Below are 24,686 nucleotides of genomic sequence, written 5' to 3' on the forward strand. Positions count from 1 at the left end.
TAAATGAAAAAAATTAAAATTGCTACATGCTTATTTCCACCATTAACACTGTGTATAATTAAACACAAATGCTTATAAAAGACAGGAGAATAACTGCTTTTCACATTCTTTTGACATTATCATTGTGTAATATAGATTTACTTTCAGAATGTACATGTGTGTATGTTTCCCCATACTACCGTACTCCACTCTAAATAGCAACGTTGTTACCTCAACACATCTCTATCTACCTGCAGCGAGTCAACAACCTATAGTGCATGCACAGTAAACTTATTCCAACCCTTTTTTTGATTTTGGGTTGGAATAAGTCTGCCCTCAAAAAATAAATAGAATGAAAACATTCTTAATCTCCCAAAAGTACAATGAAGCATAATTGTTAAAATAATCACAACGAATAAAAAAATTCTATAATAATTATAACGAAAAATAGACTCTCTTGGTCTAAAGTCTCGAAGCCTGGTTATGATCGATGTTTAACACGCTTACTTTTATCGTAAACAAATTTTAGGCCTAAGAGAGCCATGTTTTTTCTGAAAGAGTAATTCATTTGAATAAGTATGTAGTTGTCCTGTGAAAGCAATAAGTTACCAGTAAGCTGCGGAGTATGTTGGATAGTAGTTGTCATCTTAAGCTGCAGAGTAAATGTACATTGGTGTGTGAATTATAAGGATTTGAAAGAGTATTGTGACTAAGCTTACATTGAGGTCGTCCATGTTGATACATGTTGTGTAGTTGGACCATTCTTTGTCGGATGACGGATGTCTGAACCAAGTTCCATTCTGTAAGCACTCTTTGTGTGCCATACCTGTAACAAGACAAAACATTGTTTAATGAATATTATAGATTTTTATTAATTTTGTCCTACAGAATAATATCTGTGATATTGACAATTAATATTTGAGGAGAAAAATTCGCTCCGGCGCCGGGGATTGAACTCGTGTCCTTGGTTGTACGTATCAAGCGTTCTGACCACTGAGCTACGCCGAATTCAATCCACAACACCGGATCGAATCTTTCTCCTTCAATGTTTCCCTTTGTAGATTGGATTCGGCGTAGCTCAGTGGTCAGAGCGCTTGGTACGTAGAACCAAGGACCCGGGTTCGATCCCCGGCGCCGGAGCGAATTTTTCTCCTCGAATATTAATTGTTTAATGACGTGGGAGACAGAAATAGGATTTAGGATGGTTTGAATTGACTACAGGGAAAGGTGAGAGGGGAAAAAATAATGTAACTTATGATTTATATTTGGAATTTATTTTCATTTACTTCGACAAACATTTTGAGAATAATAATAATAATAATAATAATAATAATAATAATAATAATAATAATAATAATAATAATAATAACAGCAACACTTACTGGTTTTAAGGAACCCGGCGGTTCATTGCCGCCCTCACATAAGTCCGCCATTGGTCCCTATCCTGAGCAAGATTAATCCATTCTCTATCATCATATCTCACCTCCCTCAAATCCATTTTAATATTATCTTCCCATCTACGTCTCGGCCTCCCTAAAGGTCTTTTTCCCTCCGGCCTCCCAACTAACACACTCTATATGCATTTCTGGATTCGCCCATACGTGCTACATGCCCTGCCCATCTCAAACGTCTGGATTTAATGTTCCTAATTATGTCAGGTGAAGAATACAATGCGTGCAGTTCTGCATTGTGTAACTTTCTCCATTCTCCTGTAACCTCATCCCTCTTAGCCCCAAATATTTTCCTATGCACCTTATTCTCAAACACCCTTAACCTATGTTCCTCTCTCAAAGTGAGAGTCCAAGTTTCACAACCATAAAGAACAACCGGTAATATAACTGTTTTATAAATTCTAACTTTCAGATTTTTTGACAGCAGACTGGATGATAAAATTTCTCAACCGAATAATAACAGGCATTTCCCATATTTATTCTGCGTTTAATTTTATCCCGAATATCATTTATATTTGTTACTGTTGCTCCCAGATATTTGAATTTCTCCACTTCTTCAAAAGATAAATTTCCAATTTTTATATTTCCATTTCGTAGAATATTCTAGTCACGAGACATAATCATATACTTTGTCTTTTCGGGATTTACTTCCAAACCTATCGCTTTACTTGCTTCCAGTAAAATTTCCGTGTTTTTCCTAATCATTTGTGGATTTTCTCCTAATATATTCACGTCATCCGCATAGACAAGCAGCTGATGTAACCCGCTCAATTCCAAACCCTCTCTGGTATCTTGGACTTTCCTAATGGTATACTCTAGAGCAAAGTTAAAAAGTAAAGGTGATAGTGCATCTCCTTGCTTCAGCCCACATTGAATTGTAAACGCATCTGATAGAAACTGGCCTATACGAACTCTGCTGTACGTTTCACTGAGACACATTTTAATTAATCGAACTAGTTTCTTGGGAATACCAAATTCCATAAGAATATCATATAAAACTTCTCTCTTAACCGAGTCGTATGCCTTTTTGAAATCTATGAATAACTGATGCACTGTACCCTTATACTCCCATTTTTTCTACATTATCTGTCGAATACAAAATATCTGGTCAATAGTTGATCTGTTACGCCTAAAACCACACTGATGATCCCCATAATTTCATCTACATATGGAGTTAACCTTCTCAAAAGAATATTGGACAAAATTTTGTACGACGTCAACAAAAGTGATATTCCTGGAAAGTTACTACAGTTAGTCTTAATAATAATAATAATAATGATAATAATAATAATAAAGTAATACTAATAAAATAATAATAATAATAATATACTAATATTTACAAGGAGCATCCTAAATAAAATGAAGCATGACCATTTAAAATAACGTTTAAAGCAAATCTAATTTGTACCTTAACCCTAAGTTCAAACTTAAACCCACGAGTATATATATGATATGCCCATACATGCACAAGTACTACTCTCATTTCGCTCTCAACTCAATCACTGCACTGGAACTAAGACACATTTCACTGACATTTATTGAACAGAACAAGAATTTTTGCGGAAGTTTCTAAATAGTCTTAAATGACCAAGTTATTTTTTTCTCCTCTCTTCTTCTTTTTTTTTCTTTCCTTTTTTTATTATCTTGATATATTACTTAATCACTTGTATTTGTATGCCATTTAGTACGAGTTTGCTAATCAACATTTTATGTCTTGTAACCCACATGTATTCTCCTATTAGTATGTTAACTGTATAATATATCTCAAGTGAATTAATCGTCGAATTTATCTCTAGCATTTTAGGTCTTATAAATTGTGTGTTTGTGTGTGTGTGTGTGTGTGTGTGTGTGTGTGTGTGTGTGTGTGTGTATATTCCCCTTATGTTATGTTACTGATTTTGATTATGTGTAATTTTTTACTTTATTTTATATATTGTGTAACCGATCTTGACTATTTGTAATTTTATGTTATGTAACTGATCTTGACTATTTGTAATTTTCTACTATATTTTATGTAATTTCTAAGGTATTTTCTTTTGTGTTGTTTTGTAATTTAATTTTGTATTTCATGTACAGTATGTTATTGAAACCTGGTTGAGTGGAAAAGAAGGCCTCATGGCCTTTACTCTGCCAGGCAAAATAAACCTACTACTACTACTACTACTACCACTACCACTACCACTACCACTACTACCACCACTACTACCACCACTACCACTACCACCACTACCACTACCACCACTACCACCACTACCACCACTACCACCACTACTACCACTACCACCACTACCACCACCACTACTACCACTACCACCACTACCACCACCACCACCACCACCACCGCCACCAGTACTGCTACCTCTACCAGTACTGCTACTGCTATCCTGATTGCACTAACACTTCGAAAACATTTCACTGTTCAAATAATTTGCACTGCCACCATAAACTATAAAACTTCACTGACATAAACACACTTCACTGACACAACACACTTCATTGATACAACACTTCAAATAACAAAACATCAATTACACCTTATTATTCCGTAGAATCGTACTTACTATATTAACCTCAAAATCGCTAGCCTAGACCCTATTGCAAGATATTTAAGCACGTTCACTATAACTCACATCCTTTCACTGTAAATCGATCTCTTTTCTCTGCCACTATAACTCTCAGAATTTGCTTGAAGCTCACAGCACTTTCACTACAACACACTGCACACCCAATATAAATCACTGGAGATCCACTATGTTTCTCTGTTTACTCACTATACTTGTAAAACTACGAAATAGTGTGCATAATATACTACCGTCTATTAGTAAAGTATTTTAAATACATTTTTTGTTATTGGTAAAGCCTTTTTTTTTTAGATAGAGCATTCCCGTCCCTGACAGTACAATTGAGAAAAGAAAACTTTCCAGTGTCCGTCCTCTATCTTCTTTCCTCGAGATTATGTTATCGATGTCATGTTTTTATTTAACGACGCTCGCAACTGCAGAGGTTATATCAGCGTCGCCGGATGTGCCGGAATTTTGTCCCGCAGGAGTTCTTTTACATGCCAGTAAATCTACTGACATGAGCCTGTCGCATTTAAGCACACTTAAATGCCATCGACTTGGACCGGGATCGAACCCGCAACCTTGGGGATACAAGGGCAGCGCTATACCAACTTGCCAACCAGGTCGACCCGAGATTGTGAGTGGTCGTTCCTTGAAGAGTAATTTGGCGCCTGCAACCTATTTTTTATTTTTCTTCAGGCAGGCTCACCTCAGTTTTGAACAACTAAAATGAAATTCGTGTGAGTTTAATAGTACAGTACATTATGCAACGAGCCTATAATGGTAGTAATTAAGACGCGAGTATGTTTATGAAACGAGCGCAAGCGAGTTTCATAATTTTCATACGAGCGTCTTAATTACCATTATAGGCACGTTTCATACGACTTTTTATGCTCGACCATATTTGTAACTTGAAATTATTCAGAAGTATTCATATTATTATCTGACTGGGGAGCGGAAGTGACCTTATGCAATATCTCGTAAATTGTGATATGTGCGCAGACGCGAAAGTATTGATTATTTCCGAGGAACAAATATCATTGACCTTGATATAAAGAGTAAAATGAACATTAATCTTGATATAACCTGGAAATTGATTTAGATATTGAAAAACGAGATGACAAATTGAATTTATTTGAATATTATTTACAATTAACGCTAATTATTATGGTAAGAGAACATAACCTTCTGCGGCAGTATTGGATTTACAGCCTCTGTGACGTTTCGTTAGTTGTCTTTCGATTGCATATCCGAGAATAATCGATACTTGCGCTTTCATATTGCTACAATGGTGTTTTCTCATTGGTGGAACACCTGAACTTTAATGAATAGGTGTATTTTAATGAGGTCCATTAAAGGGCTGCTACCAGGTGTATAATTACTACATTTCGGCATGGTCGAGCATAATAGTACATTATGCAACGAGCCTATAATGATAGTAATTAAGAAGCGAGTATGGATGTTTATGAAACGAGCGCAAGCGAGTTTCATAATTTTCATACGAGCTTCTTAATTACCATTATAGGCAAGTTTCATACGACTTTTTATGCTCGACCATATTTCTAACTTGAAATTACAGTATTCAGATGTATACATTTTATTTGTATCTGACAAGATCGGAAGTGACCTTGTTCTAGGTCGTGAATTGTGAGAAGTGCGCAGACGCGAAAGTATTGATTTTTTCCGAGGAACAATAATGTCATTGACCTTTGTGTAATCCCGTTAAACTTGGTATAACTTTGATTATTGAATTCGACATTGAACAACGAGACGACAAATTGAATTTATTTGAATATTATTTACAATTAACGCTAATTATTATATTAACAGAACATAACCTTCTGCGACAGTATTGGATTTCCAGCCTCCGTGAGTTTTCGCTTATTCTCTTTCGATTGCATATCCGAGAATAATCGATACTTGCGGTTTTATAACGGTACAAAGCTGACTCGTTATTGGCTGAACACCTGTAAGCTGAGTTGTCATTGGCTGAAAACACCTGAACTTTAATGAGTAGGTGTAGTTTAATGAGGTCCATTAAAGGGCTGCTACCAGGTGTATAATTACTACATTTCGGCATGGTCGAGCATAAAGAAACTTTCACTTCCGTCTTATTATTGCTTTCCTTGTGGAAGAAGCTGAATTTACACGTCAGTTTCCGTTCTTTGTTAGTCTTATTTGTGATAGAGGAAGCAGACACATAAACCGACTGAATTGTAGGAAGTGCAAGTAAGGAGCAGTCGGTATTATCAGTTTCCAGTTTGTTCCACAGACAGCGGTGCCAGAAAAAGGCAGGCACGCAGTAATCGATAGCATTTGTTCTCGTTAACTTGAATCCGATACAAGGCGCTTTCGAAGTTTGTGCCTATCGTTCACTCAAGTTACTGTGCTTTCGGGTAACAATTTAAGGCATCCGGATTCCGTTTCTAGTAGAGAAGTGGAGATTAACGTCTCATAGATTCTTAAGTATGTGCCGCGTTTTCTTCAGAGTTGGCTTTGTGCCATGCTGACCGCAGACATACAAGTTCATAACTTTTGTGTTATCTCAAGAATGAAAACAGAACTGGACTCTAAGGGGTCCTATTCATAGACATTTCGCAGCACGTGCTACGAGCGTACTAAGCTAGCCCCGGCTATCCACTGGTTACTAGTACAGAATTCAAATCATATCCTATAGCTAACACTGGTTTATGAATACGAAAAACGCTGATCATCCACCGGAAGCCCGCGCTAAGAATGTCTATGAATATGGCCCAATGAACAAATGATTTAGCCTAGAGTAAATGTACATTAGATTTTTTCCATTGCTGGAAATGACTAAAGTAATTGACGTTATTTGGAAAATTGGCTCTGTCATAGTCTTCGGGTGAACGGAAAATTGGGCGAGAATAGTATCCTACTAATTGAAGTCCTTAAAAGTGGCTAAATCAGCTTGACTGATTATAAGAACATTTGAATATGAGTATAATATAGGGACATCATTTTATTTTTACTTCAATTTTTATTGTACCTGATTTTTTCAATGTACTTCACTCCCACCCCTTCTACTAATGAAGTTCAACCGTCCTCCACACAGAAACAGGGCCTCATATGCAGTCATAGTAGCCTTATGGTCATAGTAAACAGTACGTTCCAAAAATAAGTTCGCGTTTTCCAGTGACTAAAGAGCTTTCAATGTTGAATCATTTTCGCACAGGTACTGTTGTCCATTTGCCTACGTCGAATCCCGGTTTCCCCCACCAGCTTCTATTCGCCTCTCTGTAAAGGCTAGTGGCTGGGCTGTCTTAGCTATTTTCTGAGAACATTAATTTCTGTTAGGAATTGGACGTCTACGTAATATTATACAACTGTTTAAAATAACTTAAATAAAAGGGCCTCGTTAAGTAATTAACTGTCATGTGATTTCCCCCCTTTCTTCGACCCTGCGACAAAACCACTTGGACGGACAGTAGATAGTATGTCTGAGTAATTTTATCTTTTCGCATCGGGCAGAAGTGAAGATTGAATTTACAGTACGTAAAATACTCTTTTATAGAGTAGGTACAGAATTATTTCAACATGAATTGCTAGTACGTCTCGGCTTCCCCAAAGATCTCTTTCCCCTCAGGTCTTCCAACTAACACTCTCTATGCATTTATGCATTCATCAATACGTGCTACATTACCTGCCCATCTCAAGCGCCTGGATTTAATGTTCCTAAATATATTAGGTGAATACAATGCGTGCAGTTCTGCGTTTTGTACCTTTTCTCCATTCTCCTGTAACTTCATCTCTCTTAGCCCCAAATATTTTCCTAAGCATCTTATTCTTGAACACCCTTAATCTCTGTTCCTCTCTCAACGTGAGAGTCCAAGTTTCACAACCATACAGAACAACTGGTAATATAACTGTTTTATAAATTCTAATTTTCAGCTTTTTAGAGAGCAGACTGAATGATGATCGTTTCTCAACCGAATAATAGCAGGCATTTCTCATATTTCTTCTGCGTTTGATTTCTTCCCGATTATCCTTTATATTTGTTACTGTTGCTTCAAGGTATTTGAATTTTTCCATCTATTCAAATGATAAATGTCCAATTTTTTATTTTCATTTCGTAGGTACTATGTTCTGACTCATTTTAATTAGTCAAATACCTACAATAGCGAATATTCATTTAGTTTCATCTTATTCAATGGGATAAAATTAAAAAACTTAGTTTGAATTAGAGCGCTCATTTCTGAGCTGTCAAAAAATAAACCAGACTTTGAACTACAAAGCTAATTTAATTTTAACTGACAAGGCAGCGGGATTACAATGTGTCACCCTGCTGGAATCATTAATCAGTCAGGAATTTGCTGTGTTGCGGGAGGGCTTTGTGTCGACTAGGATAGCAATTGCCATCGTGTTCAGTCGTCTGATTATCTATATGGAGATTCAGTAGTACGAAGGCATATGCATATGTAGATTGGAAATACATCTGTGACTCTGCCTTTAAGACAGTTAAACCTTGGCGTAACTGCTTGAATGCTACGGTATCTGAGCTTTAATTCCAATAATTATTTTAGAGCCTTCGAATGGCAGCTTGTCTGTTCAATATATCGGGAAATCTCAGTAGAGAGATACAACTGTGAATGGAAATTCCTAAGCGGCTCGTTTAAATATTCAGTACCATAAATAAATAACAAACCAGTCACGTCAGGTTAACAAAGCAATGAGTAAGACAGATTTGTGCTGTATTCTGTCCGATAACAGCGGTGTGAGACGCTAAAGTAGCGAGTTTAAAGCATATTTCTTTATTATGTCTATTACTTTTGATTATAAAATGCTGTAAAAAGGAAGTGTTTTAATTTATTTGATATGGCAGACGTGATTTGTAGGTATGGTTGCAATACGTCCCGAAAAAAAATCTGGATTGTCTCGCCCGGAAAGAGAAATAATTGTGCTAATAAACATAGTAATATCGGCATTACGGTTAGGGAAAACACGACAATTTTACTTGAAGCAAGTAAAGCGATCGGTTTGGAAGTAAATCCCGAAAAGACTAAGTATATGATTATGTCGACATTTCCCCTGTTAAAGTAAGTACAGTGCATATCCCTTTCAGTTCTTCAGTAAAAAATCTTGGCATTCACATGGATAATAATCTCAACTGGGACATGCAAATCACAGACCCCTGCAGAAAAGTATATTCTATTATCCATGTGCTAAAAAGGATAAATGTTCATCTCCCCTCTTGCTTAAAAAAGTCCCTTGTGCAGACACTTGCATTTCCCTATTTTGACTATGCGGACATTTTACTGACTGACCTCTCCAGCGACAACAAAATGAAACTTCAACGTGCTCATAATTTGTGTGTACGTTTTGTAAGCAATGTTCGTAAATATGATCATATTACCCCATCACTGGAAGCAATAGGTTGGCTTAAACTAGATAAGAAAAGAAATTTACATTCACTTCCCTTTCTCTTCGAAATCTTGAACTCTTCTATTCCTTCGTACCTGTCGTCTCGCTTCACTTACCTTTCTTCCCACCATAATCTGAACACACGCTCTCGTCATGAAACAATACTAACAATACCATCCCATCGCACCTCCTCATACTCATCTTCTTTCACAATAGCCCTGCCAAGACTCTGGAATTCGCTACCTGCTAGCATCAGGGACTGTCGAAATAAAATTGAATTCAAACGAAAACTTACTAGGCTCTTGGTCAGTAATTGATTACTTGTAAATACTTTCTTTAATCTATCACAAAATATTTCAATATTCAGTAATTTCATCACTATACAATTTTGTTATTCTAGATTTAATTTGTAATTCAGTAAATATAAAATATTCTTTGTTTCTCTATGATAAATTATCTAGCTTTAATTATTCAGGTAATCTTTTCGTACTTTGATTTTATTGTAATTGTAAATTTAATACTAATTGTAATATTATTTGTAATTGTAATTGTAAATTTAATACTAACTTAATTATAATTTTATTGTTGATATTGTAGTTGGAATCTCCTGGTAGAGGGGCAGAGAAGGCCTGACGGCCTTATCTCTACCAGGTTAAATAAATAAATACTACTACTACTAATGTCTCGTGACCAGAATATTGTACGAAATGGAAATATAAAAATTGGAGATTTATCCTTCGAAGAGGTGGAAAAATTCAAATATCTTGGAGCAACAGTAACACATATAAATGACACTCGGGAGGAAATTAAACGCAGAAGAAATATGGGAAATGCCTGTTATTATTCGGTTGAGAACTATTGTCATCTAGTCTGCTGTCAAAAAATCTGAAAGTTAGAATTTATAAAACAGTTATATTACCGGTTATTCTGTATGGTTGTGAAACTTGGACTTTCACTTTGAGAGAGGAACAGAGATTAAGGGTGTTTGAGGATAAGGTTCTTAGGAAAATATTTGTGGCTAAGAGGGATGAAGTTACAGGAGAATGGAGAAAGTTACACAACGCAGAACTGCACGCATTGTATCCTTCACCTGACATAATTAGGAACATTAATCTCATACGTTTGACATGGGCAGGGCATGTAGCACGTATGGGCGAATCCAGAAATGCATATAGAGTGTTAGTTGGGAGACCGGAGGGAAAGAGACCTTTGGGGAGACCAAGACGTATATGGTAGGATAATATTAAAATGTGTTTGAGGGAGGTGGGATTGATGATAGAGACTGGATTAATCTTGCACAGGATAGGTACCGATCGCGGGCTTATGTGAGGGCGGCAATGAACCTTCGGGTTCCTTAAAAGACATTTGTAATAAGTAAGTATTTAAATTTCATAAAATTTCACTTCGTTTTTGAAATACCGCATTTTCTCGAATATTCCGCGCTTTCGAATGAGTCACGCAGCCCAATTTTGAAAGGGGAAAAAAAACTTCCAACAGAAAAATGTATTCACGGCAAATTGAATACAAACATAAATACAGTTCGGCTAATTTTAGTTTTTTTTTTTGCTGCAAGTGAAAGATCGCATTCTCATACCCTTATTGGTATCCATTTTCAACAGTGGAGATATAAGACGCATAAAGTATACACTTATCGCACTTGAATTTGTTTCTGACACATGTACTGCTAATGAAAATGTCATTTAACAATGTTAACAATTGAAATACTCGCGCCGGAAGATAATGCTATGTGCTATCACCTTAGGAATTGCGCTGGAAAAATAAATTGGACAATATTGTTAAATTCATTTCGAATAAGTCTCTGACCCGTATTTTTTGCTTGTATATTTCGGAAAAAAAAGTGCGTGCGATATTCGACAAAATACGGTATTTATTTTTCTGTATGCTATGTTTTGAATATCCTAGTATTTTTTTTATCGATTCTATCATCCCGCGGCTAGGTTAGTTTTTAAGAATTCATTGCTTGTAGTTATTATACCGAAACATATTGTCTATTGTATTGTTGTGTTTTTAAATTGCAGTTTTCGCAGTATGTCGTCCTTTAATTTGAGGACGTTTTGTTTGTTAGGAGAGAGGGGGGGGGGGCAGAATCGGGTAGTTAAGGAAAAAGGTCTGTTGACATATTTATTCCTGAACATTAGTTTTCTTAAGTAAGTACTGAGTGTCTACAACAATCACCCGATTAACAATACATGTAAGGAAAAGCATAACAAAAAATTATACACAAATTATTAAGTCTGTAATCTATGGTTTTGCCCCGTGGGTTGGGGCACTTCCAGGGGCATAATCGGATGAAGTCCGTAAAGTCTATTATGAATATTTATCAACATCCATCATATCTATACCAATAATAAATCTGTAGCCAAATTTTTCCTGGTAATTTTCGATTTTCCAAAAATAATTGGTGTTAACATGTATAATTAACCATCCTGAAACTGAACATCGCTTTTTTGAAATTTTTGTTTGTATGTCTGTCTGTGTGGATGTTTGTTACCTTTTCACGCGATAATGGCTGAACCGATTTATATGAAAATGGGAATATAAATTAAGTTCGTTGTAACTTAGATTTTAGGATATATGGCATTCTAAATACTTTATTTAAAAGGGGGATTATAAGGGGGCCTGAATTAAATAAATCGAAATATCTCGCTTATTATTGATTTTCATGAAAAATATTACATAACAAAAGTTTCTTTAAAAATAATTTCCGATAAGTTTTATTCTATACAACATTTTGATAGGACTGATATTTAATGAGATAAATGAGTTTTAAAATGACAATAACAACGCCATCTAAGGCGCTGTACTGAAATAAAAACAAATGACTTCGTCGATAAGGGGCCTTGGACAACAATAATCGAAAGCTATTAAACATTGCCTAAGAGAATGTTTCTGTGTTTGTATGAAGTAATATCGGAAGTTAATTAATTGTTTAATTATTATTTCACCATTGGAAAGTGTAGTTTCTCTAGATGGACATAATTCTACAATGTTATTACAGTAACTTCTGAAACATAAAGCAAGTAATATAAAGTATACACATTAAAACTAAATGATATGTCAATCTTCATTAAACTATGGTTGCATGTAATAACAATTAAGAAACGTGTTAAAGGAATTGTCATTGCACCAAATGATTGCTCTCTGGACCAAAATGACCGCATTTTAATTATTTAAATACAATTTAAGTTAAGTAACATATTAAACGATTTATCCTTCTATCAAACGATAATGTTCCCTGGATCAAACGTCCTATTTTAATTATGTAATTACTTTATATTTATTTCTAACATGTGCAGCGGAGCGCACGGGTACGGTTAGTTTGAAATAATTTAGTGCCATCTTGGGTCAACCAGTGCATTTATTATTGCTTCATTATCATTACAGAATAGTTTTGCGAAGGCTTTGGAATAATATTGTTAAACATTTTCAAGGTAAAATATATTGTATTTGCAATTTTAAAAATATCGTGCAAAAAATGTTATACAATACACATTTGTGAAGTGCAATACAAAATCTGGGAAATTGAAAAACTTGCTCTACTCGTTTTTCAAACTTTTCCTCGATTTTGTGAAAAGCACTTCTCAACCTTGTCTCGTAATATACTATTGTCTGCTTCGACAACGTAAAGTGAAACATAACATTGAAACGAGTATTCTAGGGTGCTATGCATAGACATTTCGCTAGCCCGCGCTACGAGCGTGCTAAAGTAGCCCCGGCTATCGACTGGTTACTTGTACAGAATTCAAATCATATATCGCTGGTTTATGAATACGAAAAACGTTAGTTCGCTGATCATCCACCGGAAGCCCGCGGTAAGAATGTCGTAAAGTAAAAATTTTGTTTCATATACGCATTAATAGTAACATTTTTTCAATTGATGCTACACAATTAATACTCTATTTCACATTAGAATTAATTTAATTATTTCCCAGGATTTTCGTAGCTATTGTTTTCTTAGCATTTGCTGCTAATTGAATATCATTAACACTCATATTTGAAGAGTCCACTGCAAGAATGATGGATGTCATTTGGAATACATTTTGCAGAAGAAGCAATTGAAAGTTTGAAATGCTTAGCGCACAAAGTTTAACTGTGATTTTCCGATCATTACTGGACAATGACTATCAGTGTTAATGCCATATAACTCTGTATGTACATTCTATATGTCTTAAGCTATGCATTGACAGTCTTGGTTCATTTTCGACAAGAAAGTGACATCCATCATTCTTCCAGTGGACTCTTCATTTGTAATATTTATATTGACTAGTCACGGTAACTTACTTACTGGCTTTTAAGGAACCCGGAGGTTCATTGCCGCCCTCACATAAGCCCGCCATTGGTCCCTATCCTGAGCAAGATTAATCCAGTCTCTACCATCATATCCCACCTCCCTCAAATCCATTTTAATATTATCCTCCCATCTACGTCTCGGCCTCCCCAAAGGTCTTTTCCCCTCTGGCTTCCCAACTAACACTCTATATGCATTTCTGGATTCGCCCATACGTGCTACATGCCCTGCTCATCTCAAACGTCTGGATTTAATGTTCCTAATTATGTCAGGTGAAGGACGCAATGCGTGCAGCTCTGCGTTGTGTAACTTTCTCCATTCTCCTGTAACTTCATCTCTCTTAGCCCCAAATATTTTCCTAAGAACCTTATTCTCAAAAACCCTCAAGCTCTGTTCCTCTCTCAAAGTGAGTCCAAGTTTCAGAGCCATACAGAAGAACCGGTAATATAACTGTTTTATAAATTCTAACTTTCAGATTTTTTGACAGCATTCTTCAAATGTTTCTCGTACAAGCCCTCGTTTCACAAATTTCCAATTTCGCATCTTAAAATGAAACGTTACGACATTCGTATCATAAATAACTCTTACGTCTTGCCCATGGTTTTTAAAAGAATAGTCTACAAGATTTCATTGGCATAAAAGATTTAATTTCTTTAAATCTATAATAATTATTAACTAAAATAATATATAAATATAATTATAAGATGGGAACATGTCAAGAGGAGTTGCGCTTGGGCGGGGGTTCGATTCCCGCTTGGGCTCATTACCTGGTTGGGTTTTTTCCGAGGTTTTCCCCAAACGTAAGGCGAATATCAGGTAATCTTTGGCGAATCCTCGACCACATTTCGCTAAATACCATCTCGCTATCATAAATTTCATCGACGGTAAAGTCCACACCTGTGGAGTAACGGTCAGCGCGTCTGGCTGCGAAACCAGGTGGCCCGGGTTCGGATCCCGGTCGGGGCAAGTTACCTGGTTGAGGTTTTTTCCGGGGTTTTCCCTCAACCCAATACGAGCAAATGCTGGGTAACTTTCGGTGCTGGACCCCGGACTCATTTCACCGGCATTATCACCTTCATCTCATTCAGACGCTAAATAACCTAGATGTTGATACAGCGTCGTAAAATAACCCAATAAAATAAAAATAATAAATCGACGGTAAACAACCCAGTAGTTGATACAGCGTCGTTAAATAATCAATTAAACAACAAGAAAGTCGACCTGGTTGGCGAGTTGGTATAGCGCTGGCCTTCTATGCCCAAGGTTGCGGGTTCGATCCCGGGCCAGGTCGATGGGATTTTAGTGTGCTTAAATGCGACAGGCTCATGTCAGTAGATTTACTGGCATGTAAAAGAACTCCTGCGGGACAAAATTCCGGCACATCCGGCGACGCTGATATAACCTCTGCAGTTGCGAGCGTCGTTAAATAAAACATAACATTCTAACATTCACAACAAGAAAAACAGGTCAGTACCGGTAGTGGCTTATATTCTTCAAAATGTGATGGTAATGATTATGGTAATGTATAAGTATAGACCAGAATACAACCGATGTGAATAGATCAATCTCCAAGAACCAAATGAGGTTCACGAGATCACGTGGTTGAGCATGCGCAGTGTGTTCGAACCTTCGTGCCTGACGCTTGCTATAGAAATCAATTTTATATAGAAAGAGTAAGTGTTCAAAGATAAATTGTTCGAGGATTGTGGTTTTGTGCTTTTACGCTGAGAGCAATCAACATGCTGGCGAGTTCTTTCTGTCTTCCTCGAGCTGCTGCGGAGAAGAATGACGTGCAGACAGCGGGCAGCGAATTTTCGGTTCAATCGAATACGATTCACTGTTCTTGGAACCAAAAGAACGAAATAAGAAATCGTCCGAGCTTTTCATATGCCGCAATCAGGAAAGTATTCGAATGTGGACTAGAAAAGTTAGTGGATGATGGAGAATAGACACGAGTACAGTGTGTCTTAAAATATTCTGCACGTAACGATTCGCGAATTAGCCTAAATGTTTTGTTTCCTTAGTAACTTTTGGATAATCATTTATTAAACTTTCTTCACTTCTTTTTATCAGCCCGGGAGAAAAGTTGAAGCAGAAGAAGATATCAGATGGTAGACAACATTAAGATATATGAATAGTGTGCGGAGACTAAGAGGAAGGCAGAAAATTAGGGAAGATTGGAGAATGCTGGGTTTGCAGTGAAAGACCTGCCCTTGAGTAGAAAAGTATGAATGAATAAATGAATTTATCAGTAAAAACGAGAGCTTGTGAATTGAAATTCTTGTTTTCTTATTAACTTCTACATAATTATTTATAAAACTGATCAGTAAAAACGAGATGGAAAGTAGTTCTAGGGTGAAGTGAGAAAGCGATCACAAATAAGTTATTTACGATAGGAGTATCGTAAGGTTTCATATCACAATACGAGATTAAAAAGATGTCAAATGATGCCGCAGGCCACTTTGATAAAAAAAAAAACATTTCTTTAATAAAAGTAATTAAATTGTATTAATTTTATTAATTTTGAACATGTCTTTTATTGGAGAGGCGATTGTATTAAATTAGTTTCTTCCTGCGAGTGGTGATTCGTTTGTTTTTTCGGTTTTGAACACGATAGGGTTTTGTTTATAACAAAACAAGAGCAGTACTAGGAGAAATAATAATAATAATAATAATAATAATAATAATAATAATAATAATAATAATAATAATGCCTGTTATGTTCAACAACAAATGAATAAATAAATATAATAATAATAATAATAGTAATAATAATAGTAATAATAATAATAGTAATAATAATTTTTATTGGTAGAATAAAGATTCATATTATTTTTGTATATATAAAAATCACTCTAGCACCCCAGTAAGAACATACACTCGTGCATTCCACAACATTTTAAAACAAGTATTTAATTAATTAATAAAAAATAAAAAGTAAAAAGAGAAAAAGAAAAACACAGATAAACATATATGAAATGAGTTCAAATGAGGATTCAGATATTTAAAATGCTGAAAATTCTGCAATTTAATGTTTAGTACCATCAAAATCCCACTTATCCCAATCTTATGAATCCATGCTGGTTGAATTTAATGTACCATCTCTCAGTAGATGCAGGATAACAGCACAACAAATGTGTTTGTTCAAAACCATAAATGGTTTAATAGACAACCGTGATCTTCTACAGCTAATTAGTTTCAATATTGGTAAATCAAATTTGAATAAGCGATCTCTCTTTTATTTACAGACATCAAAAACACAATCTCATAAAATGTCTCCACTTTTATTAATGCTTCGAACTTACAATCATCTATCAAATAAACAGGATTTAGATTTCTCGTTATCGTACCATATGCACAAGAAAAAGTTATATACAGCAATAGTTTCATGATATGTTGGATTCTAGTTGCATGTTGGTTGTAGTTGTAGTCAGGTATCATGCTGGTAGGAACACGTGTTCTGTAGTGGTGAATTTCTTAAATAAATAAATTAAGCCTATTAGTCCTACTATATAATACCACAGTCTACTATATACAGTCGCGAAGCTCAATATGTAGTAAAAATGCAAACATGGGTAGTTGCCCACCACTAGGATCGCTACTATCGCCTCATCATCGCAGATCTCTCTCCTAGCAGACAACAAAATATGTTACACTTTTGTTGTCGTGTTCTTTTTGGAAAAATTAACACCTTCCTTCCATTATTGAAATATTAAATGCATAAATTTAATTTGTTATTTTAATGAAGTATATTAAATTCCACCATAAACTCGAAGATACCTGCAAGAAATAGGTTAATATTATTTTTGTTTGTGCAAAACGAACTGAAATTTACTATAATCGCTTCACTCATTCAAGATTATAGCGATAATTAACTATGAAGCCAATAAATATTAATTTGCATTTCCCTTTACAGCAACAATAATGGAAAGATGAATTAATGGAGTAATTTACGTGTACCGGTACTTGTAGTGTAGGCTTACGTAGTTAACAAAGTGGGATGAGGTTAAGCAATAATAATCACACCAGAATTGGAAATAAAACGTGCTCAATAAATTTTATTGTAACAGACTTTTTCTACGTCTCTAGTAAAGTAACAAATAAAAATAACAACAAAATTAACAGCTATAATTAAAAACATATCCTTTGAAAAAAATAGGCCTAAGCAATAATAATCCCACCAGAATTGAAAATAAAACGTGATCAATAAATTTCATTAAAACAAACTTAATTTTTCTACGTCTCTAGTAAAATATTATTATTCCAATTATTGTATTTTAGCCATTAACATTTTCATTACAACCAATAACGAACATTTCACTAGCATTAATGTGAAATACGCAACGAGCTAGCACTCGATGGAAATACGATATATCTATATCTGTGTCTATTTGTTTTTTTTTTAATTTTTAATTTTTAATTACACTTGTATCTTGCATTTGTATCTGTTTTATCTCTTTTTTCATGTTATACGCAATTCTGTGTTTTTTAAACAAATCTATACTGTCTATTGTAATTGGGACTTTGCCCTGTTATAGAAATAAATAAATAAATAGATGGATGAATGGACAGATGGATGGACGGATGGATGGATGAATGAATGAATAAGATATGAAGTGGAATATAACAAATTCCAAGATTGATGTTCCAAGAAAATAGTGTGTCGGAGAAGGTAATGCTGGCATACTTCACTGGATATCATCACCTAACTAGTAAAGTAATAGAAATATCATTACTTCACTTGTTGCGTAATGATGTGCTTACGAAATTTTTTAGTGATGTAAAGTCCACCATTACATAATGAAAGTGGCTAAATAATATTACATGAATAGCAAATTATTACAATAAAGTGAAATAAATGTAAAGGAGACAAGCTAAATTTAAATTACATCCAAATAAACGAAAGTAATGGATGAGAGCTTAATTCAAAATTCTGCTTGTTCTAATTTCCCTGGTCAGTAAATAGGATTTTAAATTGAAGGCTTTTTCATCTTCGTATCGAGCCTAGTTGTAAAGTAGTCTTGAGGTATAAAGAGAACGATTCGATTTTAAGATAAGATTCAATTTAATACAACAAGCTTGTTCTGAAGAAGCAAACGAGGTTTTTTAATTTCGTGAATTCTAACAAATAATACGAAATGGTCTGTTTGAACTACTAGCGTCGAAACACTTGTCTGATATTCTGTAGAAACGTCAACGTTATAAGGGCCTTGAGTAGTGTATTGCTGTGAACAATGGGCATTTATTAGAGTTTGCGTTCCAAGTGACGTGAACTGTATAGGCATTTCATAAACTTGTTAACTTATTGGGTGAAGCAGTTGTGTGAGATGGGAAAATATTATAAAAATAATTTTTGTGAAATACAGATCTATTATAAATGTGTTACCCTAACAGTTTTAAATAATTCCCTGATATTAACCGTAAACGTGTTCCTTCACCTGACATAATTAGGAACATTAAATCCAGACGTTTGAGATGGGCAGGGCATGTAGCACGTATGGGCGAATCCAGAAATGCATATAGAGTGTTAGTTGGGAGGCCAGAGGGGAAAAGGCCTTTGGGGAGGCCGAGACGTAGATGGGAGGATAATATTAAAATGGATTTGAGGGAGGTGGGACATGATGATAGAGACTGGATTAATCTTGCTCAGGATAGGGACCAATGGCGGGCTTATGTGAGGGAGGCAATGAACCTCCTTGTTCCTTAAAAGCCAGTAAGTAAGTAAGTAAAGGTGTTCCATTAAAATCTATATTTTAACATAGTCATAAATCACAAAGCAGGAATATTAGGAAAATGGAAGTACACGAAATACAAGAGCAACTAAGAATTAATTACCATGTTTTGTTAGTAAATCTCTGTATATGATACATTAATTATACTAACTAGATACAACCTTAAATCAATTTATTACCATGTTATTTCTCCTATATGTTCATTTTTATAGCAGTAATTAATTCCACAGATGCGGGCTCGTAAAGTTGGAATGTCAGAAAATTTAGACGCATACACTCGAGCGTTACTACAATCTTATGGAAGAAATTAAGCGAAATGAAATCGGGTGAACGTGGTGGCCACGCATCATCTTATCCAGCGTATTGAAATTGTTTTATTGATAGACTGTCGAACTTGCAAACTCAAATGTGGGGGAGAGAGCTTTATCCTGGTTAAAAAAGCAATACATCAGCTCCTTGAGTGTATAAAAACTGTTATAGCGCGTGATTGCCGTGGTCTCAATATTTATAGCAAGAAACTGATTTCAGATTGGATGTTATCAGTGCCGTAATAAATGGGTTATGTAGAGATTTAATAACAAATGCTATTTTTAGTTGCTTTCGTATTTATGTACTGTTTCATTTCCCCGGTTCTCCTACTTACGTTTTTAAAGATGGTTTGAATAGAAACGTCCACACTTGTGGAGTAACGGATAGTACGTTTGGCCGCGAAACCAGGTGGCCCGGGTTCGATTCCCGGTCGGGGTAAGTTACCTGGTTGAGATTTTTTCCGGGGTTTTCCCTCAACCCCATATGAGCAAATGCTGGGTAACTTTCGGTGCTGGACCCCGGACTCATTTCACCGGCATTATCACCTTCATCTCATTCAGACGCTAAATAACCTAAGCCGTTGATAAAGCGTCGTAAAATAACCTACTAAAAAAATTGAACAGAAACAGTGTATATACATGCATGCATACGTACGTACATACATACATACATACATACATACATACATACATACACACGTACATACATACTCTAATATTGCCTTACATTACTTAGTTCTTCAATAAAAATATACTTTTTTGAAAGCTATCACATTGATGAACAGTTTTCTTCTAGTGTTATCATTTATATTCAGGTATCTTTCATGTAGATAAATGTGATGTGAAAGATTTGTTACAATATAGCATGAAGTTTATATCAGCAAAGATTAATGTACTGCAAAATATTCCTGACGCATCTTGTTCTGATGTGAACCGTTACCTTGGAGACGGTTGTTTTACCATCATGCGGGCCGAGAGAGTAATCTGCGATGATGAAGAGGAAGACCCTTGAAGTCTGCCTAATCCTCGGTGAGCATTTCCGCAGAAACGAAGCACTGGATAATAAATGTAATGGTTATGTGTTTCCATTGGAAATCGGACAAAACGACAAGGAGATCTATAAACTCTGGTTATATCACAATAATAATAATAATAATAATAATAATAATAATAATAATAATAATAATAATATTTGTCATTTTTTCTAACCGAAATTATTAATATTTTTACAGTTATATTTTTAAATAATATCTTACAATAGTAGTTGTTAAATATTTTTTATTATGCCATAATTTTAAATATTAGAATTTAAAATACTCAAATCCGAAAAAGTATCATTCCAAATGCATAAATAATATTAAAAAAAACACGACGCAGGCTTTAAATGAAAGCGAGAACAAAGATGGTTTTCGCTTGGTCTACCAGAGGCCTCTACTTTCCTAACACATGTTTTCTTGCAGAGACTCCTTCAGGACGTTGTCAGCAAAGCAGGAGTTGGTAGGATGAGAAAAAGTATCACAAATCTAAAATATAAAACCCCAGATTTTTTTGTTTCCGAAATAATCGAGGTAATAATTTTTATCGTGTCTCAAAATTATTGTCATTCACTGGGTTTGAGTAGGTGAACTTCGGCTCTAACAGGATGTAAGATAACAGACTAGAGAACAGAACTGAGGCAGTGCTAGAAAACATACAGGGAGACAGAAACGAATAGGGGTGGCGAGGAGAGATCTCTCCGCTCCTTTGAACGAATACCAGGAAATCCGACGGTAGGTTAGACGTAGCGAGGAACTGTCGATAAATGATAATGAAGCATTAGCAGAATGAAATGAGATAAATGGGAATTCACCGAAAACATCCTCAAAAGCGAGGCTTTCTGAAGAAAACTTACACGTGCTCGACGAGACGTTTACTGGTCGGTAGCGGAAAAGTACGGCGATAAAGTAGGGATTGATTTATGACTCTGTATCAAGGGTCACGCACAAGGGTGTAAACGTGTCCAAATCATCGAGTAAATGGAAAAGTACGCGTGGACAGACTGATTTTAAGATGATTTATAAGGAGTTTCACATTTTTTCCTCACTTCAAATTTGAGAATCGGCGAAATGTTGTAGAGCCCATGAGATCGGCTACAAATAAGAATAAATAATGTCATGAAGATGACAAACACTTCCCATACATTTTATGCGCTGCTTAACAATTCAGTTCCTCATATTATTATCTCTTATATTTCTGTATGCCTTCTTTCATTCCTGTTGTTTTGTTTTTCCACTATTATATATTTTGTATGTACAAGTAAATTGTATCAAGTAAGCCACCTGTAATTGGAAGCTTGCTTCTGTTGGTGGTGAAGTTTAAATAAATAAATAAATAGATACATAGATAAATAAATAAGTAAATACTTATAATTCCTTTTATAACCACTCTCGTTCTCCGTTTCATTAATTTTATTCCATGGATCTTACATTAGCATTGAAGCTTCAAGATGTGGAACAAATCAAAATTTTCCAAGATTAACATTTTTGGCGAGATGAAATAAAGTGAACTGAGGCCACAAAACCCCGGCATCCGCCCACGATTGGGGAATATATCGAAAAAAACCGACCATCACTCTCTATCTCTCACTCTGTCACTCTCTCTCACTCACTGTTACTCTCTCTCACTCACTGTCACTCTCTCTCACTCACTGTATCTCTCACTCTCTCGGTCACTCTCTCACTCTCACTCTGTCACTTTCTCACACACTGTCACTCTCTCTCACTCTCTCAATCACTGTCACTCTCTCTCACTCACTGTCTGTCTCACTCTGTCACTCTCTCACTCACCGTCACTCTCTCACTCACTGTCACTCTCTCTCACTCACTGTCACTCTCTCTCACTCACTGTCACTCTATCTCACTCACTGTCAGTCTCACTATCTCGGTCACTCTCTCTCACTCACTGTCACTCTCACTCTGTCTCTCTCACTCACTGTCACTCTCTCTCACTCACTGTCACTCTCTCTCAGTCACTGTCAGTCTCACTCTCTCGGTCACTCTCTCTCACTCACTGTCACTCTCTCTCACTCACTGTCAGTCTCACTCTCTCGGTCACTCTCTCTCACTCACTGCCACTCTCTCTCACTCACTGTCACTCTCTCTCACTCACTGTCAGTCTCACTCTCTCGGTCACTCTCTCTCACTCACTGTCACTCTCTCTCACTCACTGTCACTCTCTCTCACTCACTGTAACTCTCTCTCACTCACTGTCAGTCTCACTCTCACTCACTGTCACTCTCTCTCACTCACTGTCACTCTCTGTCACTCTCTCTCACTCACTGTCACTCTCTCTGTCACTCTCTCTCACTCGCTGTCACTCTCTCTCACTTACTGTCACTCTCTCACTCTCTCGGTTACTCTCTCACTCTGTCACTCTCCCTCTCACTCTGTAACTTTCTCTCTCTGTCACTCTTTCATCCTTTCTGTCACTCTCACTCACTTTGTCACTCTCTCTCACTCTGTGACTCTCCCGCTCACTCTGTAAATTTATCTCAATCTGTAACTTTCTCTCACTCTCTCACTCGCTCTGTCGCTCTCTGTCACTCTCTCAATCTGTAACATTCTCTCACTCTGTCACTCTCTCAGTCTCTGTCACTCTCTCACTCAGTCACTCTCTCACCCTGTCACTCTCACTCTGTCACTCTCCCTCTCACTGTCACTCTCCCTCTCACTCTGTCACACTCACTCTGTGACTCTCTCTCACTCTCACACTTTCTAGCGCACTTGTAAATTATGTTGTCTGGCTATACAAACATTGATCACATATCTCGTCTCATACAACTGATGTGTTGTAGCTCGAGTGTAAAAATGAGTGCGGCGCACGCGCGGTAGGCAGGCACGCCTGTCATCTGCTTCCAGTGTAACTGTCTCTATCGCTTAAGATAGCTTATACCTACTACGTCCAGTGTAACGATCTGGTACTGAATGCCGCGATCGCTAAAAATCCTTGGTGCGACTAATTGTCCCTTCGTTACAAGAATTATTTTGTTAATAACGTACAACTCTCTTCAGGGTCCATACACATTCAGTTTTAAAGTTCCTGTCTTTTATATTTTCTGTGATTCTACTTTTGCACTGACAGTTACAAGTTGGGGAGAAAGCAATGATGGATTATTCATGAGAGGAATGGGTTGGACTTTTTTTTACTGCTTCTGCGTTTCGACGGTTCGATCTACCTTAATCTTGAGATAAAAATAAAGATGAGAAGGATATCACAGAATTAGCTAAGATCACTTAGCGAGTCAGTAAAGTGGATATAGTGAAGAACAGACTAACCGAACAACATATCCTTTTCACATAATTTTTCATCAAAGACGGAGCTAGATTCAACCTTGAAATGTGGTATTTATAGGCAACTCACCGACAGAGGATAAAGTTCATCCTATACAACTCACGCATTAATGGGTTTACTTTGCATCTTTTTCCACGTGGAATTAAATTGCTTATACATTTAATAGATTTACTAGCTTTTATGTTCATGATGCAGCAATAACATTTTTATACAAAATGCCCTTGTAATCCCTCTTTCTTTGCAATTCTTCAAATTCTTATCTCAGCCAACTCTAAAATCTTTTTAAAAATGTATTTATATGTTCCTGTGTCAGTTATACTTTGGTTCTACAGTAAATGATTTTTAAGTACTTTTTGTACAGATTAGTTATGCTCCATTGAATCGAGTTAATAGTTCCGAATAATTTTCAAATTCGACGAATTCCTTTTAAATTTTCATGTCACATAAATAATTTTACTGCTGAACTCAGGCCTAATGAAGACTCAGCGATGGTTGCTTGGCAACCCATCAAATACCATACTACCTCATACTGTATAAGAGCAACACGCTGAAAATTGTTAGATACTGTAAATTTATAGTCATAGACAGTTGCTATGTTGCACAAGAGAAAATAAAAATAATGGAGATTTCCTACA

The 24,686-nt window shown here is 36.0% G+C and overlaps 1 protein-coding gene across 2 annotated transcripts in view; it reads right to left on the reverse strand.

Annotated features, from left to right (window-relative positions):
- Positions 1 to 24,686, reverse strand: part of Dh31-R (Diuretic hormone 31 Receptor) — a 1,450,252-nt gene that overhangs the window by 254,875 nt on the left and 1,170,691 nt on the right. For both annotated transcript variants that reach the window (XM_069844578.1, XM_069844579.1), the window contains one exon: positions 699 to 805. In XM_069844578.1, the coding sequence (XP_069700679.1) occupies positions 699 to 805 (107 nt within the window). The remainder of the gene's footprint in view (positions 1 to 698; positions 806 to 24,686) is intronic.

The sequence above is a fragment of the Periplaneta americana genome, chromosome 13 (genome assembly GCF_040183065.1).
Source record: "Periplaneta americana isolate PAMFEO1 chromosome 13, P.americana_PAMFEO1_priV1, whole genome shotgun sequence".
Taxonomy (NCBI): domain Eukaryota; kingdom Metazoa; phylum Arthropoda; class Insecta; order Blattodea; family Blattidae; genus Periplaneta; species Periplaneta americana.